Source organism: Felis catus, chromosome E2 (assembly GCF_018350175.1).
Source record: "Felis catus isolate Fca126 chromosome E2, F.catus_Fca126_mat1.0, whole genome shotgun sequence".
NCBI classification, from domain to species: domain Eukaryota; kingdom Metazoa; phylum Chordata; class Mammalia; order Carnivora; family Felidae; genus Felis; species Felis catus.
In genome coordinates, this window is record NC_058382.1 from 26322990 (window position 1) to 26347006 (window position 24017).

General features: G+C 44.1%; 1 protein-coding gene across 10 annotated transcripts in view; it reads right to left on the reverse strand.

The window, feature by feature from the left end:
• ABCC12 (ATP binding cassette subfamily C member 12) overlaps nucleotides 1-24017 on the reverse strand; it is a 95364-nt gene that overhangs the window by 18884 nt on the left and 52463 nt on the right. For 9 of the 10 annotated variants that reach the window (XM_019819695.3, XM_045046059.1, XM_045046058.1 and 6 more), the window contains 9 exons: nucleotides 13692-13764; nucleotides 11776-11979; nucleotides 8211-8345; nucleotides 8025-8100; nucleotides 7870-7941; nucleotides 4973-5062; nucleotides 4159-4262; nucleotides 2001-2198; nucleotides 1005-1231 (listed from right to left, as the gene is read on the reverse strand). In XM_019819695.3, coding sequence (XP_019675254.2) covers nucleotides 1005-1231; nucleotides 2001-2198; nucleotides 4159-4262; nucleotides 4973-5062; nucleotides 7870-7941; nucleotides 8025-8100; nucleotides 8211-8345; nucleotides 11776-11979; nucleotides 13692-13764 — 1179 coding nt within the window. The remainder of the gene's footprint in view (nucleotides 1-1004; nucleotides 1232-2000; nucleotides 2199-4158; nucleotides 4263-4972; nucleotides 5063-7869; nucleotides 7942-8024; nucleotides 8101-8210; nucleotides 8346-11775; nucleotides 11980-13691; nucleotides 13765-24017) is intronic. The other variant, XM_023245345.2, reaches the window with a different exon arrangement.

The following is a 24017-nucleotide window of genomic DNA, read 5'->3' on the forward strand; positions in this document are numbered from 1 at the left end:
ACACATATTTTATATGTATTATATACTATATTCTTACTATAAAGTAAGATAAAGAAGAGAAAGGGCTATTTAAAAATCATTAGGAAGAGAAAATACATTTATAGTATGGTACTGTATTTATATATATAAAAAGAATCCACATGTAAGTGGACCTGTGTGGTTCAAACCCATGTTGTTCAAGGGTCAACTGTATTCCCTTTCTAATTTGTAAGCCACTTATAGCTCTGCAGTCTCATTTGATCCTCACAAGACTCTCCTGGCATAGGTGAGATGTATATTTTAATGGTTACCTTTAGGGACGAAGACACAGGCTTACAGTATTTCTCTGGCTTCCCCAGGGTCTTCCAGCTAGTTTTGCAGGAGGGCTGGGGCTCTGGTGCAAATTTCTCTGATTTCCAAGCCTTTGGCCTTACACAATACCCACCATGCTGCCTGCTGAGAACTCCAACTCTCTCCAGGAACAGGGAGGAGCTGGGTTCCTTGAGGGTGGGGTCAATCCACCCTCCTGCTTCCCTCCAATGTGGGTGAGGAAGTGGAAATGAGGCACAGCCTCAGTAGGACTCCCCAGTGCCTAGCTGCCTGAGGCCTTTCTCTATCCATATCAGTGATTAGGGTGGGGGCTAGTTCCCAAAGCTCAGAGTGACTAAGGACTGGTCTTACCTTTCTTCTCCAGCAGCAGGATGCCAGAGAGAGCCCCATGGTCAAGAGCATAACAGCAGACAGAAAACAAGCATGGTTACTATTTTCCTCACCTAGGACCACAGACTTAACCTCCCATTCATGCCCACCTCTCAGAGTTGCTCTGAGACTAAAATGCCAGATGTATGCAAGACCACTGAGCATAGCACCTGGCATTTCATCACCACTAAAAATCAATATGATCCCCCCCATTCAGAGAAGATAGCAGGGACTCAGCATCACCTGACACTACCCAGTCATTGTGCAGAGTTAACCAAATATTTCAAGATTTCATGTGCTCCTTTTTAAATAGTGCATTGACCTACCATAAAAGAATGAAGAAGCCAACAGCAAGGCCAGCCAGGACTAAAAGGACAGCAGGAAACACAGCAGCCAATATCACAAGAATAAACAGCACCATAAAAAATTGCTGCAGAAAGTTCTCCGCGTGAAATGGAAGCCTCACATCCAGCTCATCCATATCCTTGGAAAAACGGTTCATTAGCCTGCCAGTGGGAGTCGTGTCAAAGAAGCTCATTGGGCTCTTTAAGATCTGTGGATAGAGTCAGAGAGTCCACGTTGAGGTGTGAGTTTAGTAAAGCCTGGCCACTCTGCTGGGGCTGGGATATTTTGAGCAGCCTGAGCATTTTTCCAGGGCCCAACCCAGTGTACCAGGCCATCCTGGGAAGGTGAGGATGCTCCCCATTCTTGTGGCCCCCATGAATGAGAGGGATTGTGGGAAAGATTCAGCCTCGGTGTGGAACCCCAGGGAAAGCCCCTGAAGATTGGGCCTCCCTCCAAGACTGGGATGCAGCCTGGGGTGCCTGTGGAGGAGGGTGGGATTTTGTGCTCTGGAGCAATAAAAAGTCAAGTGCCCCTGTGTCTGTCTGCCCTCAAATTATGAGTCACACCTCTGGGCTCTGGCCAGGGCCCTGGCAATAGTGGCTGATGGCTACTGCTGCAGTGGAATGAGAAGGCAGCCAGAAGGATTTCTTAAGGCCCTCAGTGTACTCAGGGCTCTCTGGAGATGTCCTGTTGGCCTGTACATGTCTGTCCCAATGCAGTGCTCTCAGGAAAACCTTCCTGACCACATTTGCCTCCACCCCTAGTTTAGCCTGAGGGCTCATGACACATCCCCTCAGCCCCTGGAGTTGCCTTCACAGTTGATAGTACATATTAGGAAGCTTCCCAGACATCACTGTAAGCATCTTGAGCATCATGTCTGTCCCTAGAGCCCAGCTCAGTACCCGATGTATCATAGGTGCTCAATAAAAGCTATTGACTGAAAAACTGGATTCGTTTGCAGGCCCTGAGAGCAGTACCTTGTCAAACACTCGGTCGTGTAATGAGCAGGATGCCATCAGTGTGGTCTTGGTGAAGGTGAAGCCTTTGATGATACTAAACATCAGTACAGACACCATACCCCCTGCGTATACCCACTGGTACACATGCTGCCCAGTGTCTGCCAGGACTGCGCCAATCTCACATGCACTCTTGTTGCCCTGGGGTCCACAGGTCATCTTTGGAGAAAAACAGAAGAAGCACCAAGAATTGGTAAACTGTCAGGAAAATGGGAATTTCCCAGAGGATCCTTCCAGAGAGAAGAAATTAAAAAGGGGTGCATAATTGCTAAGAAATCAGGTCACTTCCCTCTGAGGGCCTCGTAACTTTGCATGGGTCCTCCTGATGGGTGGTCAGCCCCCGAGGGGTACCTGATTTATAAGTCTCAGCACAGTCAGTGGGAAAAGCAAAACAGACAAACCAGGCAGGCACAGCAGACAGATAGTTTCTGTCCCAGAAGCTAACTACACCTCAGGAGACAAGAGGTGATACTGGGCCAGGAAGATTACAGAAGCACAGGAACTCTGGATGCCAAGAGGCTACCTGAACAGCCCTCAGGCAGCCCATACAGGACAGGGTATCAGGAACCTGCCTGGCAGAAGCCACCAGGCCTTTAGGGAGATGTGGGGGGTCTCTCTGTAGGATGGACCAGCTCCACAACCCCCTCCCTTTCCTTTCCTTAAGGGGCACCTTGGAAGGCATTGTTCCACTGCCCTGAAGTCTCTGGTGGGGAGGAGGGAGACTGGTGAACCACAGAACTCTAGGAAAATTCAAGAAGGCCACATGCAGCTCCATCCTGCTGGGGGTGGGGGGGGCGTAGAACACACATTTTTGCTAACATTTCTGGGGAGAAGCCATCTCCTCCTCCCGAGAAATTGGCGGTTCCATTTTTCTCTGAGCCATGTGCTGAAAGTCAGGACTGCCTTTGGGGAGCAAACAAGCATCTTTCTTCTAAATGCCATTTTGCTGATTACAGCAATAGCAGAAACGTAAACCAGAGGTGACAGCTGATGGATGAACACCCATAAAAGCAAAAGCATCCCTAGGGAGCTAATTGATTAAAGGCCCAGCTTGAACTGAGGAGTCTTCACTATGCATCAGGTTGTGCCCACAGTGTCTGGGGGGGGGGGGGGGCAGGCAAACACCTGGGTCTGCCATCACTGCTGCATGCTCAATTAGCCAATGGCACCGGCTCACTGGGGAAGCACCACACCTAGGAGGAGGTTCCATCCAGACCAGAAACCTTGAGCTCTTCATGAGCCAGTGAGGATCTGGGGGAATATTCCAGAGATGGCTCTCTTCCTGCACAGTGCAGGGCACCCACTGGCTTCTCCCCTTGGGAATGACCCCAGGAAGCTGTGCCAACCTCTGGGAGAGCTGTAGTGACTTCTCCCCTGCCTACGTCTCCCCAGTGCCTTCTCACTTTGGTTGTCATAGCAACAGCACTATACCAAAATGTAAACTTGGAGGATGCACCCACAGCATTCCCAGGGGCTCCAGGAAAGCTTAGAAGCCATCAGCCAAAAGCTAGGAGAGTTTTTAGCAAGCCCCAGCAAGAGCAGACTTATCAGTCCTTCCCAGGTGGGGCTGCAGTCTAGAGAAGAGCCTTGGGCGGCAGATACCCAGTGTCTCAGAAAGATACACGGTGCTTCTGCAGCACAACCAGGGACTAAATCTGGCTTTTGCATATCCCTTTCCTGTAGAGGGACTTTGGAGAGCAGAAAGAGAAGGAACACTCAGACACCCCACAGTGTCAACAATAAGATGCCAGTATATGTTCAGAGGCAGGAAGGTTAAAGTCCATGTTAGGTTTCCCTGGGCCCCTCCAGGGCCTCCTGAGAGGTGCCTCACGGTGGAGGCTGCAAGACTGACTCTGTCCTACACAGGCATGACTCCACAGACATGCTGAGTTTGCCTGGCACAACCACAATCTTCTTAGCTAATCCTTTAAAATCTGAAGGTGGCACAGAGAAATCTAGATGCCCTGCTTGTCTTGAAAAATCAAAGGGGATTTCAGGACTTGAATTGCGTAGGCAGCTGATCTCAACTTCATGGAAAGGGGCAATGGCAGGCTCATTGTGTGTGTTCCTACTATCCATCAAATGACTCAACATTCTCCAAGGCCAAAGGGAAACTCACCTGTGAACCCTTGTCTAGCCAGAGACCCAGCCACCAATTGCTGAAGACAGAGCTACCGATCATCAGGAGGAAGAGGGACACCACAAAGAGAGAGAGAAGGTACCCTACAAGAGGAGGGGAGAGGTCCAGAGAGTTACAGAGGAGGATTCTGTCTGCTGTAGGTCCAACCCTGATGGGAAATTCAAAGCCTGCAGGAACAGGGCCCCCGCCCCTGGCAACCACCTTCCAGGCTGCTACCACAAGTCTAGGTGTTGAGACCCTGAACCCCAATGGGGACATGTGTTCTCCCTGGTTGGAAAATGGGTCAATATTGCCAATATATTGACAAAAACCACCAAATGCACCTTAATAGAAGCAACTTGGTATTCTTCAAACAAACAAACAAACAAACAAACAAAACATCTTGCTGGGGAGAGACAAGAAATAAAAGTTTAAGGTATTTGCACACTGAGATGGGAATCTTGCACCGAAGGCAGGCTATGAGTGGATGGCTGCTGTACTCAGTCATGAGGCAGCGAGGTGCAGAAGAACCATGGCTGGTTCATGCTGCTGCTCATTCAGTTTCAATAAATAGCATCTGGCAGCTTTAATGGAGATAAAGGGTGATTCCATTTAAAAGGCTGTATTATCAGACTTCAGATTTTTAGGCCCGGGGAGGAGGAGAGGGGGGGAAGTGGGGAATAAAAGCATTGACAAATGGGTCCAGCATAAAAGGAGTAATTGTCAAGGAAATTATAAAATGTGAACCCAACAGTTTGAGGACGGATTTTTTTAATGCAAATTAAATCAAGAAACCCGTTGTTTTATATCAAACCTCCAGAAGCCTTAATGTACGTGTGATACGTTTTCCAGGTCACGGTTCCTTCCTGAGGGGATTCAGTCTGGACGAGCTGGTGCAGAGGAACTACAGAGACAGACACAAGTCCTGTGTCACCTGTTGGTAGGGCAGGAGCCCAGAGGGGCAGGCACACCTCTCCTGCATACCCCACACCACCATCAGAAGGGGAGGCAGTTCCACCTTCTCCTTCCATTTATCCTATGCTTTGAAATTCCCAACACACTTTTTCTAGTGTTATTTTCTCATCACAGCCCTGTAAGACAAGTGGCTTTCAATCTTTCAAGAAATGTTTATTAAGCACCTACTATGTGCTCAGTCTTGGGATATGGATTGCTGTGGTCTAGTTCTCCAGAAGCTGTTTCTAAGAAGAGGGTATGAGTGCATGCAGCTTATTCAGGAGCTTGAGGGAGTAGGAAAGGGAAGGAAAGGCAGCAACAAAAAGGCATCTCACCAAGGGATCACCAAGCCAGAGATCCCTGTGGACAACTGGAGCTTAATCTCATGTAGAGAAATGTCGGAGCCAGTGTGGAGCAGGCTTTTCACCTGACCAGAGGGATCTGGGATATTTCTACAACTCCCATTGGCCACTGGATGAGGGCTCCTCCCTGCAGGGGGGTTAATTTGCCAGCACTTCTAGCTTGACCTGAGGCTGGCAGTTTCCAGAGAGCCCCTGGGCAAAGGAATACAGCTGGGAGTCAGGCTACATGCGCTGAAGTGCTAAAGGCACCCACAGCAGTTACTACAGGGTGACCAGGAAGCAGGTAACTCTTGTCTTCTCAAAGCTCACGCCTCAAAGAAGAAACCCAGGGCATCTCCTTGGTCAGCCACTGCATGGGCTCCTGATTCCATCCATGTGGCTGCCCCAAGTCCTCTCCACTTTCCAAAGGGAAAGGAAAATGACCATCAAATTCTCATGGAAACCACATCCAGAGGTATAGGGATGTTTGGCTAAACATCCAGCAGTCAGAACCGAGTACTCATCCCATTCTTCCTCTTCATAGAGAAGCATGAAAATGCCAGCTCCAAAACAGAATCCTACACCATACGTAGCTTTTATAAACAGAGATAAATAGAGCTAGACCCGAGGCTGCCCCTGCACACAGACCCTCTGCATCTTGCTCTGAGAGGGATAGCTGTCACACCTCAAAGGTGCCTCCATGAATAAAGCTACTATTGTACCCTCTGCCTGGGAACCTTTGCACTTCTTTGAAATGTTCAGCCTGACTTTCGTTGTGTTTCTCCCCGGGCCTGTAAAATGAGATGCCCAGGTGGGTTGGCAGAGCATAACGAACAGCATCCTGGAGCACAAAAGGAACTGGTCAAATCCCCTTGCAGCCTGCCAGCCCAGCCTGGAATGTTGCTGATTCCCTGTTCACCTTGCTGTGCTTTAAAAAATGCCCTGATGCCAGGCATGCTGGGCACTGCCACCTTTAACTGGCTCCCTTCCTATAACTTTCAGAGCATTTCACATGTTCGATTTCCCCTCCAGAGAAGGGGAATGAGAAAGAAAAGAGGAGCAGGATTTACTCTGTTCACAGGAGCTCACATCCTGGGCAGCCTGGAGCTTTCCTGAGAAGGCACGAAAGAGATGGCAAGTACCTCACTTCAGCCTTGGCAGCCTCCAGAGCGATAAAAATATGCTGTCTTTCCAAACATGCATGCATTTGTCACAAGCACCATTAATGGTGCCAAATTTCAATTCAAAGACTCACATTTTTTTTCACATTTTAACATCTCTGAAATCAGGATGTGCCTTCCATTCTGTAGTATGCCATATCGTCTAATTGGCAAAGATTTTTCTTTCTAAGTGGTACATAAAACGATGGTGATCTTAAAATGGATGGTATCTTAAACTTGATTAAATACACTGAGGGTTTTTTTTCCAGCTACACATTATTGAGGAACAGAGCTCTAACTTGGAAAGCCACCTCATTATGGGCACTTTGAGGAAAGAAGTGGTGGATCTAGACCCCTGTCTGCTTGGTGCCCAGCCCTGGGCAGCGCACCCGGTAGATGCTCAACAAGTGTTGAATGGATGCAGGGTGGGGATGAGAAGAGGCAGCCTGATGATACCCTCACCATGCTTATCTCCCACATCTCTCCTCTCTTCCTTCCCAGAATTCCATCCTGCCCTCAACTCCAAATCCCCCCAGCCCCCACCTTCTTACGACAGTGACCCCGGAAAACTCTGGGGACCAGTCCCAAGGTTTTCCCCTCTGTAAGGCCCTCCCTGACTTGTTATGTCCACCCCAAATCCCCATTACCCTGAGTCCAGTTCCCCTGATTATCCCCTGTCCTGTGACCCCCACCAGGCCATAAGGTCTTGAGACAAGGGGCGTATTTTTGTCCACGCAGACTAACGTGGTGCCCAGCACAGAGAAGAACACTTAGTCCTAATCTTTTCACGGCTGCAAAATCCTTTCTCAACGCTTCCCATAAAGAGTGTGAAACAGCTCCTATGTGTGTTTTGCCTTTAATCAATCTATGTTCTGTACTTTGACCTTTCTAACTAATAACAGTAATAACTACTCTTGAGGGTTACTGTATGTCAGGCACTGGGCTAATCATTTTATCTGCCGTTTCTCATGTAATCTTTGTAAGAACCAGGAGTTGGTAGTATTATTTTCCCATTCTATGGATTAAGAAACTAAGGTTCAGAGTGGCCAAGTGTCTTGCACAAACTCATAAAACTAGTAAGTGGTTGAGTCAGAGTTTGGACTCAAGCAGTTGAACCCCTAGGCTCACATGATGGTAAACTGTATAATCCTAGCTGCCCAAAAGGACATACACTGTGCCTACATTTCTCTATCAAGAATGGTGGATGCTCACCCAATATTTATGACTATGTAACTGAGGGAACGAATAGCAAATACCTTTTATGTCTACAAATTCTGAGTCCGTTTCAGGTTCTTTTTCTTCATCTTTCCCATCTCCTGGATCCAAAACTAAGGTGAGAAATAAAGAGAGATCTGTGTCTGCTCATGAGCCACGGGCAATAAGAGAAGAGCGTTTCGAACTCAGATTGTACCAGCATCTCCATCTCTCTCAGTGGGGCTCTCCTTAAGGGCTTCCACCATTGCTGTATTGTAAATGTGCTCAGGATCCTGGAGACACAAAATGATATACCTTCTGAAAGCTAAATGACCGGACTTCTCCCAGGCTGGAGACTGCAAGGGAGGGACCCCATCTCTTGCACCCCAGTACAAAGAGTTACCTTGAATTGCAACCCTCGGAGGTTGTGAATCAGCTTTGCATAGCACCCTCTCTCCTCCATTAACTCCTTATGGGTTCCCTTTTCACAAATCTCTCCATCTTCTAACAAAATGACTTCATCACAAGACTCCAAGAACTGCAGAAATATTAAAGTGACCTATAGTGAACTTCTACCTGGTAAGAGAAGAGTGTGGTGCCAAACTCCCATCCAGTGGTGTTCCAAGTTCCTCTAGTGCACAGGTTATCAACCTTGGCACTATTGGCACTGAGGGCCAGATGATTCTTTGTTGTTGGGGCAGAACGAGGGGGCTGTCTTGTGCATAGTAAGATATTTAGCAGCCTCCCTGCTCTCTAACCCACTAGATGCCAATAGCACCCCCCATCTCAGTTGTGACAAGCAAAAATGTTTCCAAATATTGACAAATGCCCTCTAAATGGCAAAATGGCCCCCAGTTGAGAAGCACTGATCTAGTGAACACTGGTGTCACGAGTACAAAGGGAGCCTCTGGTTGTCACTATGATGCACATTGACTCTTCCTTTCCTACTGTTCCCTAAATGAGCTGCCATGCTAAGAAATCAGATCGGGGAGCAGGGGAATTTGGAATATAAAATTGACAAGTTACTGCAAGACGAAGTTTGGTGGAAAGGGGAAATGTGACCCCAGCAACAGCCTTACTCTGCTGCTATAAATTTACAAGCCCACCTCATCATCCTCATCTAGCTCATGAGAAGCAGAACATGGAGCAGTTCCCAGCCACCAAGCCATACCCCCTGGCCTCAGGAATTTACACCAGATTTATCTGTACAATAAAAATATAACTACATTTAATATGGCATCCCACATTTTTTGCCCAAAGCACTTCTATTTTCCTGGTTTGAGTTCCCTGCATTTGCATATCACTCTTGAAATCAAAGAGTTCTGCTAAAAGGGGTTTCCTCGCATTTGGAGTGAGGGTCAGGTCAACCCATCTAAGATCAGAAAGTCCCTCATACAGGGGCAAGATGTTATGAGATTTAAGACAGTTTTGCCCAAAGAAGCCTTTGCAATACAGGCCAGAAGTCTTTCCCTGTACCCAGGGTCTACCCATGGTCAAATCAGCTTTTCATGTACTTGATTAGAAGCTAGAGAGAAGCAGCTACATTTGGTCATTGCTCTCCCCATTGGGTGTTGGGGAAATGGGGAAGGTGCCCAAAAGGCCAAATGACAGCCATTCTGACAGCTTGCACAGCTCCAGCCTTTCTGCCTCCCTTGGACTAATGACTCAGCTTCTTGTCCACTTTCCCAGACAGCCAAAGCAGGAAGAGACTGGCTTTTAATGTCCAGTTGAGACTCTCTCTGAGAGATTCTTTTTCCTGAAAATAACATCTAGCCTTTATACAGCATCTTCTTACCTTTCAAAGCCTGATCTTGTTTTGTCTTTTATCTCTCAATCTCCCACAAGCCAATAAAGGAAGTGGCAGCTTTGTTACCAGTCCATTCTCCAGATATGGAAATTGAGACGTTGGTATGGGACCTGCAACAGCCCCAAAGCCTTTTCTACCTGTGAGGGCCCACATTGCAGCCAAGGGAGCTCCTGGTGAAGGTCCTCTGACTAGTGAGCACCCTCCCTCCCCAGTTCATACCAGTGAGATCCGGCATGATTTGAGCAGCTTTGTTCTGCAAACTCACAAAATCTGACCCTGGGTTAGATTTCAGTGGCAACCGCATCTCTTATTTCATTTGTTTCCTCAAGTAGAAGAACCATTGTCCAGCCCAAGCCCTGGGAAGCGTCCGGATTGGCTATGGGCCCAAGAGTAAAAGCAGCAGAGAAATGTTCTAGAAAGCCCAGGGGCTCTGGTTCAGGGGCTCTGAGCCCCCTCTTGCCTAACAATGGACAGCTGGACTGAGACTCCAGTGCCATCTTGTGGATGCTTGCATTTTTCAACACTCAAAAAGTGAGGGACAATGACCTTGGAGAAAGGTAGACTCTTTGAGGAGACTTAGGCCTGGGGAAAAGATATTTCTTGCCTGGGGTCATGCTATTAGTCATCAAGGTTCAAAGACTCCAACAGTCTGATGTGATGACTCCCCAGTCAGAACTCCTACAAGGACAGCCATGGCCCACATTTGTCAGGGGCCACAAATCCCCCTCCAGATACCCAGAACCCCTCAGGAAGACAGCCCTCCCCACTACAGGTGGTCTCCAAGAATTGGACCTTCACAGTGCAGAGCTGTGGTTACAACATTTAGCACCCTGGCTGGGCGAGACCCCATTTCCACTGGCCTCATGGGGGTCCAGAAGAAATCCAACCTTCTCCTCCACTCTGATGACTGGCCACCTGAGGAACTTGTCTGTACCAGCTCCACTGAATGCTTCCCAGAGGTGATCGAGCCCACTCAGAGGGAACCCAAAATTCAGATGCTTGGAGTTTATTCTGAGAACTCCAATCCTCAGCAAAGAGGCTGGAAGCAGAGCTACAGCAATGGGAAGAAACAGTTTTCCTAGGTCTTTAAAAAATTTCCCTCTTCTCAAGCTGGCCCTTCTAGACACTGATAGAAGATCTTAGAAAATTTGGCCAGAACATCCTGTAGCCATGGAAACCTCATTTGCCTCCCCCTTCCCTAGGTTGACTTACCCATGCAAAGGCCATGAGGTCTGCTTCTTACCCCCAGACCAGGCCCTGTTGAACATTTTCCCCATAGGTGGTAGGAGAGGAAAGGGCAAGATTTCTGCTCCAACAGTCCTCTCAATGCAGGTCACTCCTGTGGGATCTCTCCTCCAGCAGGAGATGTACACATGTATATACACACAGATATACACGAACATACCACACACCTCTAGGGTCTCACTGTGGAGAGGAAGAGGCAGGGGGAAATCTGGTTTGTCTCAGAGTGGAGGGGAGTTTTGGATTCCTTTGATTCATCAAGGCATTCATAACCCTCCATGAGGTTGACATTGTGAGAACTTTCCCCAACCTGCCAAGCCATTCAAGGCAAGCTCAGTAACCCCTCAGCAAGATTCATGTTCCTAAGCCTGAGAGAGTGGCTCTGAGCAAGGAGAAGAGTCTTGCCTTAGTCCGAAAGTCCTGGTCTCCAGCCTTTTCCCCCTGGTTAGTGATACCAGGGACATCTGGGCCCCCTATCCCACTCCCAGGACCTCCTGGCCTCCGGCCCACCCAGCCCTTGCTGGAGGAAGGATGAGTCTGAATTGTTTCCACCTGGCTTTCCATCTCCCTACCATCAGTAGTCCAGAGCTGGAAGAGGTGCCCTATGTCCACCCCATATATAGGGGTCCACTGCTCCTGGAGAATCTACCTTCTAGTAAAGAAAGGGCTCAGCCCCACTGAATCCAAAGTTAGGACCAATAGGAGCCATGCACAGAAAGGATCGGGCAGGGCTATATGAAAGATGGGATGGCTTGGGAGAATCATGAGTGTAACCTACACATCTTGCTCCCTCCCTGACCCTGTCCAGGTGAAGACAACCTCGGATGGGAGAGGCAGGTTTAGGCAGAAGAGAAGACTCTGTGAGCATTAGGTGCCACACCCATCCTATGGCCTCATGGATCCTGCCAGTCCCAGTCACCTGCAGCTGGTGGGTCACCAGAACGATGGTCTTCCCGCTGAGCGTCTTCTTGATGCACTCCTCAAAGACATACTTCCCCACGTGGGCATCCACTGCTGACAGGGGGTCATCCAGCAAGTAGATTTCGTGGTTCGAGTAGACAGCACGGGCCAGACTGATCCTCTGCCTCTGTCCCCCAGAGAGGTTGAGGCCCCGCTCCCCAATCTGTAGACAGGAGCAATACTACTGCCCATCTCTAGGCTCCAACCCCACCCTGCAGTCCTCAGGGAGCAAGAACTCCTTGAAGCTTCTCAAGACTCTTCTGATCATTACTATGTCCCAGCTCATCCACCCCTTATAAGGACCCTGGACTGCATCATATGCCTTGGGAAGTAGAAGATTTGCTTCTGCAGAAAGCCTGGTGTACAGTGGCAACTAGGGGAAAAACTCTTTCCAATGTTGAGTGGGGGGACCTAGCTTACAACAGCCCCATTCCAGTGCATATACCATAGGGAGGGGCTATGTCTTGACCACTAACACCAAAGGGAACTGTTGAGCATAAAGATCTGGGAGAGTGGACAGGTGAACAGGAGGGAGAAGAGGTTGGGAGCAGATGGAAAAGGGGGGTCTCTATTTGCTTGCTTGTGGATCAACTCCCAACCCCCACTAGGACTTCTAAGCTCTACGAAGACAGAAGGCATGTCTACCTTGTTCATCACTATATCTGTAAGGCCTGGCACCACACCTGACCCAGAGCAGGCACTCATTGAGTATTTGTAGAAGAGATGAAAAGGTAGATAGCCTACTATAGGTTATTCTGTCCAACTGACCCCAAAGTGAACCCCCATTATGTTCAGCCAGGCATTGGGTTGAGCACTGGGGAAAGACACATGAAGCTGGACCCAAAAAGTCTCCCGTCTACTGTGAGCTCACATATTAGCAGAAAGTGGAGGCCTGGTCAGTTACACACATAATAATGGTGCAAAGCAGGATTTAACAAATGCCAACTGAGAAGCATAAGCCAAGTATTCTGGGGCAAATTACATCAGTCCACAAGATTCAAGAAAGGGAAGTCTCCCCCTCCAGGGGGTGGATTTGGGGTTAGAACTCAAAGGGTGGTAACAATAGCAAAAACAGAGGTCTGGAAGCTGGAAGGCAAGTGCACACTTAGGTGGTCAGGTAGGGATGAGTAGAAGCAAACCCTGGGAAGGTGGGCCAGGACTGCAGCAAGAGAGGTCCTGAATGCCAGGCCAGGATGACTGTGGTGACCATTTCCTTGACACAGGCACATTAAGGGCACCAGCAGAGAAAGGCAATGTGTTCCAAACTGGTCTTTCTTCAAGATGCTTTAGCTCTCTGGTATCCTTTAGGTGGTTGGCAAAGTGTGAAGACTAAGCAGAGGACACACTGGGATCGGGAGACAGGAAGATGGCACAGTGACTTCCCCCCGCCCAAGTCACCCGAGTTGGCAGATTCCACCGAGGACCCAGGCAGCTCTTGGGACAAGCAGCTGGGAGTAATGTTTGGAGGGCAGAGAAAATGAGGCAAGAAGGGGCCCTTGAGACTCCAGCCACAATGCAGCACCCCTGGACCTCTGTCTTTGGAGGACAGAGCCAGCCCATGAGATAAGGAAGCAGCTTCCAACAGAAACATTTTCTAAGATAATAGGCAGACTGGGAATGGCCCCAGGAGTGACAATGCTGAACCCAACACAGGTGGAGTTGGTACCACATCCATTGTAATAGTCCCCTAAGAATAAAACAAGATGGAGAATTCAGGATGGTAGAACCTAGCTGGTCCCACATTTCTTGGGACCTTTCTGTCCTCCAGGGCATCTAAATGTGGATGGAACTGGGGCCTGTTAGCCTCCCCCTTTCGACCTGGGCAGCCATGCTGCCATGCCACTGCAGTGGAGCTGAGCTCCCAGCTCTGCTCACCTCAGTCAGGTCTCCATAAGGAAGGTTGCTCAGGTCCTTCTGGAGGGCACAGACACGAACTGTGTGCTGATACCTGTGGACAGAAATGTCAGTGTGATAACAAAAGACACAATTTCTTCCCTGGGTTGCCTGGAAAGGCATTGCTGGTGTCAATGGGGTAAGGCAGGGAGGTGGCCAGTTGCTTCATCTTTGATGTCCAAGGACAGTTTCCCCTTGACTCATGGCATCCCCCACACTCCTTATGTGGAGTTGAGTCAGGGATGGCCCCTCCCCTCACAGGCTTCCTGCCTTGAGGGGAAGATGACATCAATGAACATGGAACCTCTGAAAAAAAAACTGGGGGCACCAACTGCTAGCACTGCTCTTGGGAGTCAGAGAAGAGAGTGACAAGTGTGGGCTAAGGTCACTGTGGGAGGCTTCCCAAAGGATACAAGACCATAAATGGAAGAGATGTGTGTTGGTGGAGGGTATAATAGTAGGATGTTGGGGTGATTACTAATGATGACTCTGACATCTGCGTCAGGATGGTCCTCTATCCACCAGTAACTCCTACAAGGTTGGAGAAAGCAACCTTTCTCCACCTGAGACACTTTTGGACACTAGGCACAGAGAATGCTGCTTGAGGAGCAGAGAGGCCAAGCAGGAATAAGATCTCAGTTCCTTAGATCTCCCAGCCCTTTGGAATATCCTTCAGCATTGTGCACTTTCTAGCCCTGGGCCAGCCTGTAGGGACTCTAATGGGCAAGACCCTAACCAACTCTCAGTAGCCACGATGCTCAGATCAGCCACTCATCCTGCAAAGGACAGGATCCCCCATCATGCTGAGGATCTCATGACTTACTGGGCATGACCCCAGTCCCTCTCCTTGGGGGACTGAGAGCAAGGGATCCAGGAAAGTCAATAAGTTAGTAGGCAGGAACTCAGAGATGTCCAGATCCCAAGCTATGAGAAAATTTCACACCCTTTTCCCTGGGTTTTCTCTGTACTTCATTCCCACTCAGACTGCCCCCACTCTAGATAGAATCTCTCCCAGGGAACCAGAGTACACCACATAGCTTCATCAAGAACTGGTTCCTGCTCTGAATTCCCTGGAGTTCAAGGTCATGCCCTATCCAAGGAGCAGCCAGTTCCAGCCACTGGACCCTAGGTTTCTGTACCACTTGAAAGGCCTGCTGCCTCCACAAAGGTTAATTAGTTGACTAATTGATTTAATGGTTAATTGATATCATTACCATCATCACCATCATTGGGATCCTCTTTCTCAATGCATGACAATGGGAAAGTCTTACAACTCAGACTTTGCAAGACACACCTTCCCAATAAAGGTTACCAGCAAGAGAGTGAGCAGGCAGATCATGAATAGTTACCCTTCAGCTGGCACACTGGCCCCTGGCAGCACTCAATACCCTGGAGCAGAAGCTGGGCATAGCCCTGAGCATCATGCCCACGTGCCACCTTTAGGAGTGGTATACATGGTGGTTAAGATCAGGGGCTTTGGCAAGGTAGCAATATTTACATTAGACAAAATAGACTTTAAAGCAAATACTGTAGTAAGAGACAAAGTATTACATAATGATAAATTATGTCAGTATTATAATGGCAAAGTATTACATAATGATAAAGGGATCAATCTAACTAGAGGATATAACAATTGTAAATATCTATGTATCCAACATTGGAGCACCTAAATACATAAAGCAAATATTAATGAATATAAAGAGACAAATTGATGGTAATACAATAATAGTAGAAGACTTTAACATCCCATGTACATCAGTGGATAGACCATTCAGGCTGAAAATGAGTAAGAAAACAGTGTCTTTGAATGACACATTAAACCAGATGACCCTCAGAGATATATAAAGAACATTCTATCCAAAAACAACAGAATACACATTCTTTTCGAGTGCACATGAAACATTCTCCAGAATAGATCACATATTAGGTCACAAAACAAGCCTCAATAAATTTTAGAAGACTGAAATCATAGCACACATCTTTTCTGATTACAGCAGGTATAAAACTACCAATCACAAGAAAAAATTCTGGAAAAACACAAACCCGTGGAGTCTAAACAACATGATACTTAACAATCAATGGGTCAATGAAGCAATCAAAGAAGAAATCAAAAAAGCCATGGAGACAAATGAAAATGAAAACACAATGGTTCAAAATTCTTGGGACACAGCAAAAGTAGTTCTAACAGAGAAGTATATAGTGATACAGGCCTTCCTAAAAAACAATAAAAAAACTCAAATGATCTAAACTTATACTTAAAGGAATTAGAAAAAGAAGAACAAAGCCCAAGATGAGTAGAAGGAAGAAAATAATAAAGCTCAGAGGAGAAATAAATGATGTAAAGACTAAAACAAATCAGGAAAAAATATCAATGAAACAAAAAGCTGATTCTTTGAAGAGATAAACAAAATTGATAAACTCTCATCAAGAAAAAGAAATGACCCAAATAATTAAAATCAGAAATGAAAGACGAGAAGTAACAATGGACACCACAGAAATACAAAAGATTCTAAGAGAATACTATAAAAAATTATATGACAACAAATTGGGCAACCTAGAAGAAATGGATAAATTCCTAGAATTAATTACACAATCTTCCAAACCCGAATCAGGGAGAAATAGAAATTTTTGACAGACCAATTACTAGTAACAAAATTAAATCAGTAATAATATATTTTTTAAAAACTACCAAAAATTAAAGTCCAGGGCCACATGGATTCACAGGTGAATTCTACCAAATATTTAAGGAAGAGTTGATACCTATTCTCCTCAAATTATTCCAAAAGATAGAAGATAAAGGAAAGCTTCCAAATGCATTCTATGAAGCTAGCATTACCCTGATACCAAGACCATACAAAGAACACAAAAAGGAGGGAAGGAAGGAGGGAGGTATGGAGGAAGAAACAGGGGGAGAGAGGGGGGAAGGAAGGAAGGAAGGAAGGAAGGAAGGAAGGAAGGAAGGAGAAAGAAAGAAAGAAAGAAAGAAAGAAAGAAAGAGAGAAAGAAAAGAAAGAAAGAAAAAGAAGGAAGAAAGGCCAATATCCCTGATGAACATAGACGCAAAAATCCTCAAAATATTAGCAAACCCCATTTAACAATACATTAAATGATCATTCACCACAATCAAGTGGGTTTTATTCTGGGGACACAAGAATGGTTCATTATTTGCAAATCAATCAACATAATACACCACCTCAACAAAATGAAAGCTGAAAATCATATGATCATCTCAATAGATGCAGAAAAAGCATTTGACAAAATCCAGCATCCTTCAGATAAAAACTCCCAAAAAAAAGTGGGTTTAGAGGAAATATATATCAACATAATAAAGGCCATATATGAAAAAGTCACACCAAATATCATACTCAATGGTGAAAAACTGAGAGCTTTTGCTCTAAGATCAGGAAAAAGACCAGGATATTTCCTTTTGCCACTTTTATTTTACATGGTACTGGAAGTTCTAGCCATAGCAATCAAACAAGGAAAAGAAATAAAAGGCATTCATATTGGCAAAGAAGTTAAACTGTCACTATTTGCAGATGACATGAAACTATACCTGAGAAACTTAACAGGAGACCATGGGGGAGGGGAAGGAAACAAAAAAGTTAGAGAGGGAGGGAGACAAACCATAAGAGACTCTTAAAAACTGAGAACAATCTGAGGGTTGATGGGGGCTGGGAGGGAAGGGAGGGTGGGTGATGGGTATTGAGGAGGGCACCTGTTGGGATGAGCACTGGGTGTTGTATGGAAACCAGTCTGACAATAAATTTTATATTTAAAAAAGAAACTATACATAGAAAATCCTAAAGACCCCACCAAAAAACTACAAGTAACAAATGAATTCCATAAAGTTACAGGATACAAAATTAATACCCAGAAATCAGTAGCATTTCTATAAGCTAATAATGAAGTAGCAGAAAGAGAAATTAAGAAAATAATTCCATTTACAATTGTATGAAAAATAATAAACTACCTAAGAATAAACTTAACCAAGGAAATGAAAGTTCTGTACTCTGAAAATTATAAAATTCTGATGAAAGAAATTGAAGATGACACAAATAAATGGAAATATACACTGTGCTCATGGATTGGAAGAATTTAAAATGTCCACACTATCCAAACCAATCTAGAGATTCAATGCAATCCCTATCAAAATACCAATAGCATTTTTCACAGAAATAGAACAAATAATACTAAAATTTATATGGGACCACAAAAGACCCCAAGTAGCCAAAGCAACCTTGAGAAAGAAAAAAAAAAGCTGAAGGTATCACAATTCCAGATTTTAAGATATAATACAAAGCTGTAGTAATCAAAACAGTATGGTATTGGCATAACAGTAGACACATAGATAGATCAAAGGAAGAAAATAGAGAGCCCGGAAATAAATACTTGCTTACATGGTCATTAATCAATGACAAAGGAGACAAGAATATTCAACAGGTAAAAGACTGTCTCTTCAATAAATGGTGCTGAATAAACTGGACAGCAACATGTAAAAGAATGAAACTGGACTTTATAACACCATACACAAAAATAAATTCCAAAAGGATTAAAGACCTAAACCTGAGACCTGAAACCATAAAAATCCTAGAAAAGAACACAGGCCATAATTTCTCTGACATTGGCTGTAGCAATATTTTTCTAAGTATGTCTCCTAAGGCAAGGGAAACAAAAGAAAAAATAAATTATTGGGACTCCATCAAAATAAAAGGCTTTTGCACAGTAAAGGAAACCATCAACAAAACAAAAAATGCAGCCTTCTGAATGGGAGAAAGTACTTGCAAATGATATATCCAATAAGGCATTGATATCCAAAATATATAAAAGAACTTCTACAACTCAACACCAAAAAGACCAATCTGATTTAAAAAAAGAGGCAAAGGACCTGAGTAGACATTTTTCCAGAAAAGACATACAGATGACCAAAAGACACATGAAAAGATGCTCAACATCATTATTCATCAGGCAAATCAAAACCACTGAGATATCACCTTAAACCTGTCAGAATGGCTAAAATCAAAAAGGCAAGAAGTAACAAGTGTTGGAAAGGATGTGAAGAAAAAGGAACCCTCATACACTGTTGTTCGGAATGTAAGTTGGTACAGTCACTGTGAAAAATAATGTGGAGGCCTCTCAAACATTAAAGATAGAATTACCATGTGATCCAGGGATTCCACTACTGGGTATTTACCCATAGAAAAACGACACTAATTTGAAAGATATATGCACACCTATTTTTATTGCATCATTATTTAAAGTAGCCAAAATATCAAAGCAACCTATGTATCCATTGATAGATGAATGGAAAAGGAAGATGTGATGGGTGTGATGGGTGTGTGTGTGTGTGTGTGTGATGAAATATTACACAGTCTTTTAAAAGGATGATATCATGCCATTTGCAACAACATGGATGGACCTAGAGGGTATTATACTAAATTAAATAAGTCAGACTGAGAAAGACAAACACCATATGATTTCACTTACATGTACAATTAAAAAAAACACAAATGATTAGGTTTATTCCTAGGTATTTTATGGTTCTTGGTGCATTTGTAAATGGTGCAGTTTCTTTATTTCTCTTTCTGTTGCTTCATTACTGGTGTATGAAACTGCAACCGATTTATGTACATTGATTTTGTACCCTGTGACTTTGATGAATTAATGTATCAGTTCTAGCAGTCTTTTGGTGGAGTCTTTCGGATTTTCCATGTAGAGTATCATGTCGTCCGCGAAAAGTGAAAGTTTGACTTCTTTGCCAATTCTGACGCCTTTTATTTCATTCTGTTGTCTGATTGCTGATACTAGGACTTTCAACACTATGTTAAACAACAGTGCTGAGAGTGGACATCCCTGTCATGTTCCTGATCTCAGGAGAGAAGCTCTCAGTTTTTCCCCATTGAGGATTGTATTAGCTGTGAGCTTTTCATATATGGCTTTTATGATGTTTAAGTATGTTCTTTCTATCCCAACTTTCTTTAAGGTTTTTATTAAGAAAGGATGCTGTGTTTTGTCAAATGCTTTTTTTTAATTTAATTTTTTTAATTTACATCCAAATCAGTTAGCATATAGTGCAACAATGATTTCAGGAGTAGATTCCTTAGTGCCCCTTACCCATTTAGCACATACCCCCTCCCACAACCCCTCCAGTAACCCTTGTTTTGTTCTCCATATTTATGAGTCTCTTCTGTTTTGTCCTCCTCCTTGTTTTTATATTATTTTTGTTTCCCTTCCCTTATGTTCATCTGTTATGTCAAATACTTTTTCTGCATCTATTGACAAGATCATATGGATCTTATCCTTTCTTTTATTAATGTGATGTATCACATTGATTGATTTGTGAATATTGAACAGCCCTGCAGCCCAGGAATGAATCCCACTTGATCATAGTGAATAATTCTTTTAATACACTGTTGAATTCGATTTGCTAGTATCTTGTTGAGAATTTTTGCATCCATGTTCATCAGTGATATTGGCCTGTAATTCTCCTTTTTTGTGGGCTCTCTGTCTGGTTTGGGATTCAAGGTAATGCTGGCTTCATAGAATGAGTCCAGAAGTTTTCCTTCCATTTCTATTTTTTTGGAACAGCTAGAGAAGAATAGGTATTAATTCTGCTTTAAATGTCTGGTAGAATTCCCCAGGGAAGCCATCTGGCCCAGGACTCTTATTTGTTGGGAGATTTTTGATAACTGATTCAATTTCTTCACTACTTATGGGTCTGTTCAAATTTTCTATTTCTTCCCATTTGAGTTTTAAGTGTGTAGGTGTCTACGAATTTGTCCATTTCTTCCAGGTTGTCCAGTTTGTTAGCATATAATTTTTCATAGTATTATCTGAAAATTGCTTATATTTCTGAGGGATTGGTTGTGATAAATCCATTTTCATTCGTGATTTTATCTGTTTGGGTCCTCTCTCTTTTTTTTTTGAGAAGTCTGGTTAGGGGTTTACCAATTTTGTTGATTTTTTCACAAAACCAACTCTTAGTTTCATTGATTTGTTCTACTGGGGTTTTTTTATTCTATATTATTTATTTCCACTCTGATCTCTATGATTTCACTTCTTATTCTGGCTTTGGGATTTCTTTATTGTTCTGCTTCTAGTTCCTTTTTTTTTCAATATATGAAGTTTTTTGTCAAATTGGTTTCCATACAACACCCAGTGCTCATCCCAACAGGTGCCCTCCTCAATACCCATCACCCACCCTCCCTTCCCTCTCACCCCCCATCAACCCTCAGTTTGTTCTCAGTTTTTAAGAGTCTCTTATGCTTTGGCTCTCTTCCACTCTAACCTCTTTTTTTTTTCCTTCCCCTCCCCCATGGGTTTCTGTTAAGTTTCTCAGGATCCACATAAGAGTGAAACCATATGGTATCTGTCTTTCTCTGTATGGCTTATTTCACTTAGCATCACACTCTCCAGTTCCATCCATGTTGCTACAAAGGGCCATATTTCATTCTTTCTCATTGCCACGTAGTACTCCATTGTGTATATAAACCACAATTTCTTTATCCATTCATCAGTTGATGGACATTTAGGCTCTTTCCATAATTTGGCTATTGTTGAGAGTGCTGCTATAAACATTGGGGTACAAGTGGCCCTATGCATCAGTACTCCTGTATCCCTTGGATAAATTCCTAGCAGTGCTATTGCTGGGTCATAGGGTAGGTCTATTTTTAATTTTTTGAGGAACCTCCACACTGTTTTCCAGAGTGGCTGCACCAGTTTGCATTCCCACCAACAGTGCAAGAGGGTTCTGGTTTCTCCACATCCTCGCCAGCATCTATAGTCTCCTGATTTGTTCATTTTGGCCACTCTGACTGGTGTGAGGTGATATCTGAGTGTGGTTTTGATTTGTATTTCCCTGATGAGGAGCGACGTTGAGCATCTTTTCATGTGCCTGTTGGCCATCCGGATGTCATCTTCAGAGAAGTGTCTATTCATGTTTTCTGCCCATTTCTTCACTGGGTTATTTGTTTTTCGGGTGTGGAGTTTGGTGAGCTCTTTATAGATTTTGGATACTAGCCCTTTGTCCGATATGTCATTTGCAAATATCTTTTCCCATCTGTTGGTTGCCTTTTAGTTTTGTTGGTTTTTTCCCTTGCTGTGCAGAAGCTTTTTATCTTCATAAGGTCCCAGTAGTTCATTTTTTATTTTAATTCCTTTGCCTTTGGGGATGTGTCAAGTAAGAAATTGCTATGGCTGAAGTCAGAGAGGTCTTTTCCTGCTTTCTCCTCTAGGGTTTGGATGGTTTCCTGTCTCACATTCAGGTCCTTTATCCATTTTGAGTTTATTTTTGTGAATGGTGTGAGAAAGTGGTCTAGTTTCAGTCTTCTGCATGTTGCTGTCCAGTTCTCCTAGCACCCTTTGTTAAAGAGACTGTCTTTTTTCCATTAGATATTCTTTCCTGCTTTGTCAAAGATTAGTTGGCCATACGTTTGTGGGTCTAGTTCTGGGATGGAACTGGAGAGTGTTATGCTAAGTTAAATAAGCCATACAGAGAAAGACAGATACCATATGGTTTCATCTTATGTGGATCCTAAGAAACTTAACAGAAACCCATGGGGGAGGGGAAGGAAAGAAAAAGAGGTTAGAGTGGGAGAGAGCCAAAGCATAAGAGACTCTTAAATATTGAGAACAAACTGAGGGTTGATGGGGGGTGGGATGATGGGAGGGTGGGTGATGGGTATTGAGGAGGGCACCTTTTGGGATGAGCACTGGGTGTTGTATGGAAACCAATTTGACAATAAACTTCATATATTGAAAAAAAAAACAAAAAAACGAGAAAAACAAAAACAAAAACAAAATAGAACTACCCTATGACCCAGCAATAGCACTGCTAGGAATTACAAGTAGATACTAGTTACAAGTAGATACTACAAGGAATACAGAAGTGCTGATTTATGGGAGCACATGTACCCCAATGTTTATATCAGCACCTTCAATAGCCAATTTATGGAAAAAGCCTAAATGCTCATTAGGTGATGAATGGATACAGAAGATGTGGTTTATATATACAATGGAATAGTTCTTGGCAATGAGAATGAAATCGTGCCACTTGCAACAGTGTGGATGGAACTGGAAAGTATTACGCTGAGTGAAATAAGTCAATCAGAGAAAGACAGATATCATGTTTTCACTCATATGTGGATCTTGAGAAACTTAACAGAAGACCATGTGGGAAGGGAAGGGGTAAAAAATAGTTACAGAGAGGGAGGGAAGCAAACCATAAGAGACTCCTAGAACAGAGAACACACTGAGGGTGGATGGGGGGGTAGGGGAGAGGGGAAAATGAGTGATCAGCTTTGAGGAGGGCACTTGTTGGGATGAGCACTGGGTGTTGTATGTAAGCGATGAACCACGGGAATCTACCCCAAAAACCAAGAGCACACTTTACACACTGTATGTTAGCCAATTTGACAATAATTTATATTTAAAAAGAAAGAGAAAGAAAGAAAGAAAGAAAGAAAGAAAGAGAAAAACAGACTGGTGTTGGTGCATGAATAGACAAAGACAATAAATAAATAAATAAATAAATAAATAAATAAATAAAACAACTGAATAAACAAACAAAAAGCAGAATCTGACACATAAATACAGAGAACAAATTAATGGTTGCTGGAGGGGGAGGGAATGGGCAAAATGGCTGAAGGGAGAGTGGGAGATACAGCCTTCCAGTTACAGAATAAGTAAGTCATGGGGATGAAAGGTAAAGCACAGGATATCTACTCAATGATATTGTAATAGAGCTACATGGAATCTGATGGTAGCTACACCTCAGGTGAGCATAGCATAACATACAGAGAAGTTGAATCACTATGTTGTACACCTGAAATGAATGTAACATTGTGTGTCAACTATACTCAAAAAAATTTTTTTTGAAAAACCAGGGGCTTTAAAATCAGAACAAACTGCATTTGGTGGGTTTTTTGTTTTTTGTTTGTTTGTTTAATGTTTTATTTATTTTTGAAGGAGAGAGAGAGAGACAGAAAGTAAGCAGGGGGAGGGGCAGAGAGAGAAGGAGACACAGAATCCAAAGTGGGCTTCAGGCTCTGAGCTGTCAGCACAGAGCCCGATGCAGAGCTCGAACTCACAAGCCATGAGATCATTACCTGAGCCAAAGTCCAACACTTAACAGACTGAGCCACCCAGGCACCCCCAGAACAATCTGCATTTGAATCCAGCTGGATAACCTTGGAGAAGTGACTGTACCTCCCTGATCTTCACTCTCCACTCTATAAAATTGTGCTAATAATTCTGATTGTGTTGTAAGAAGGAAACAAGAACACATATGTAAATCCATTAACACAATTT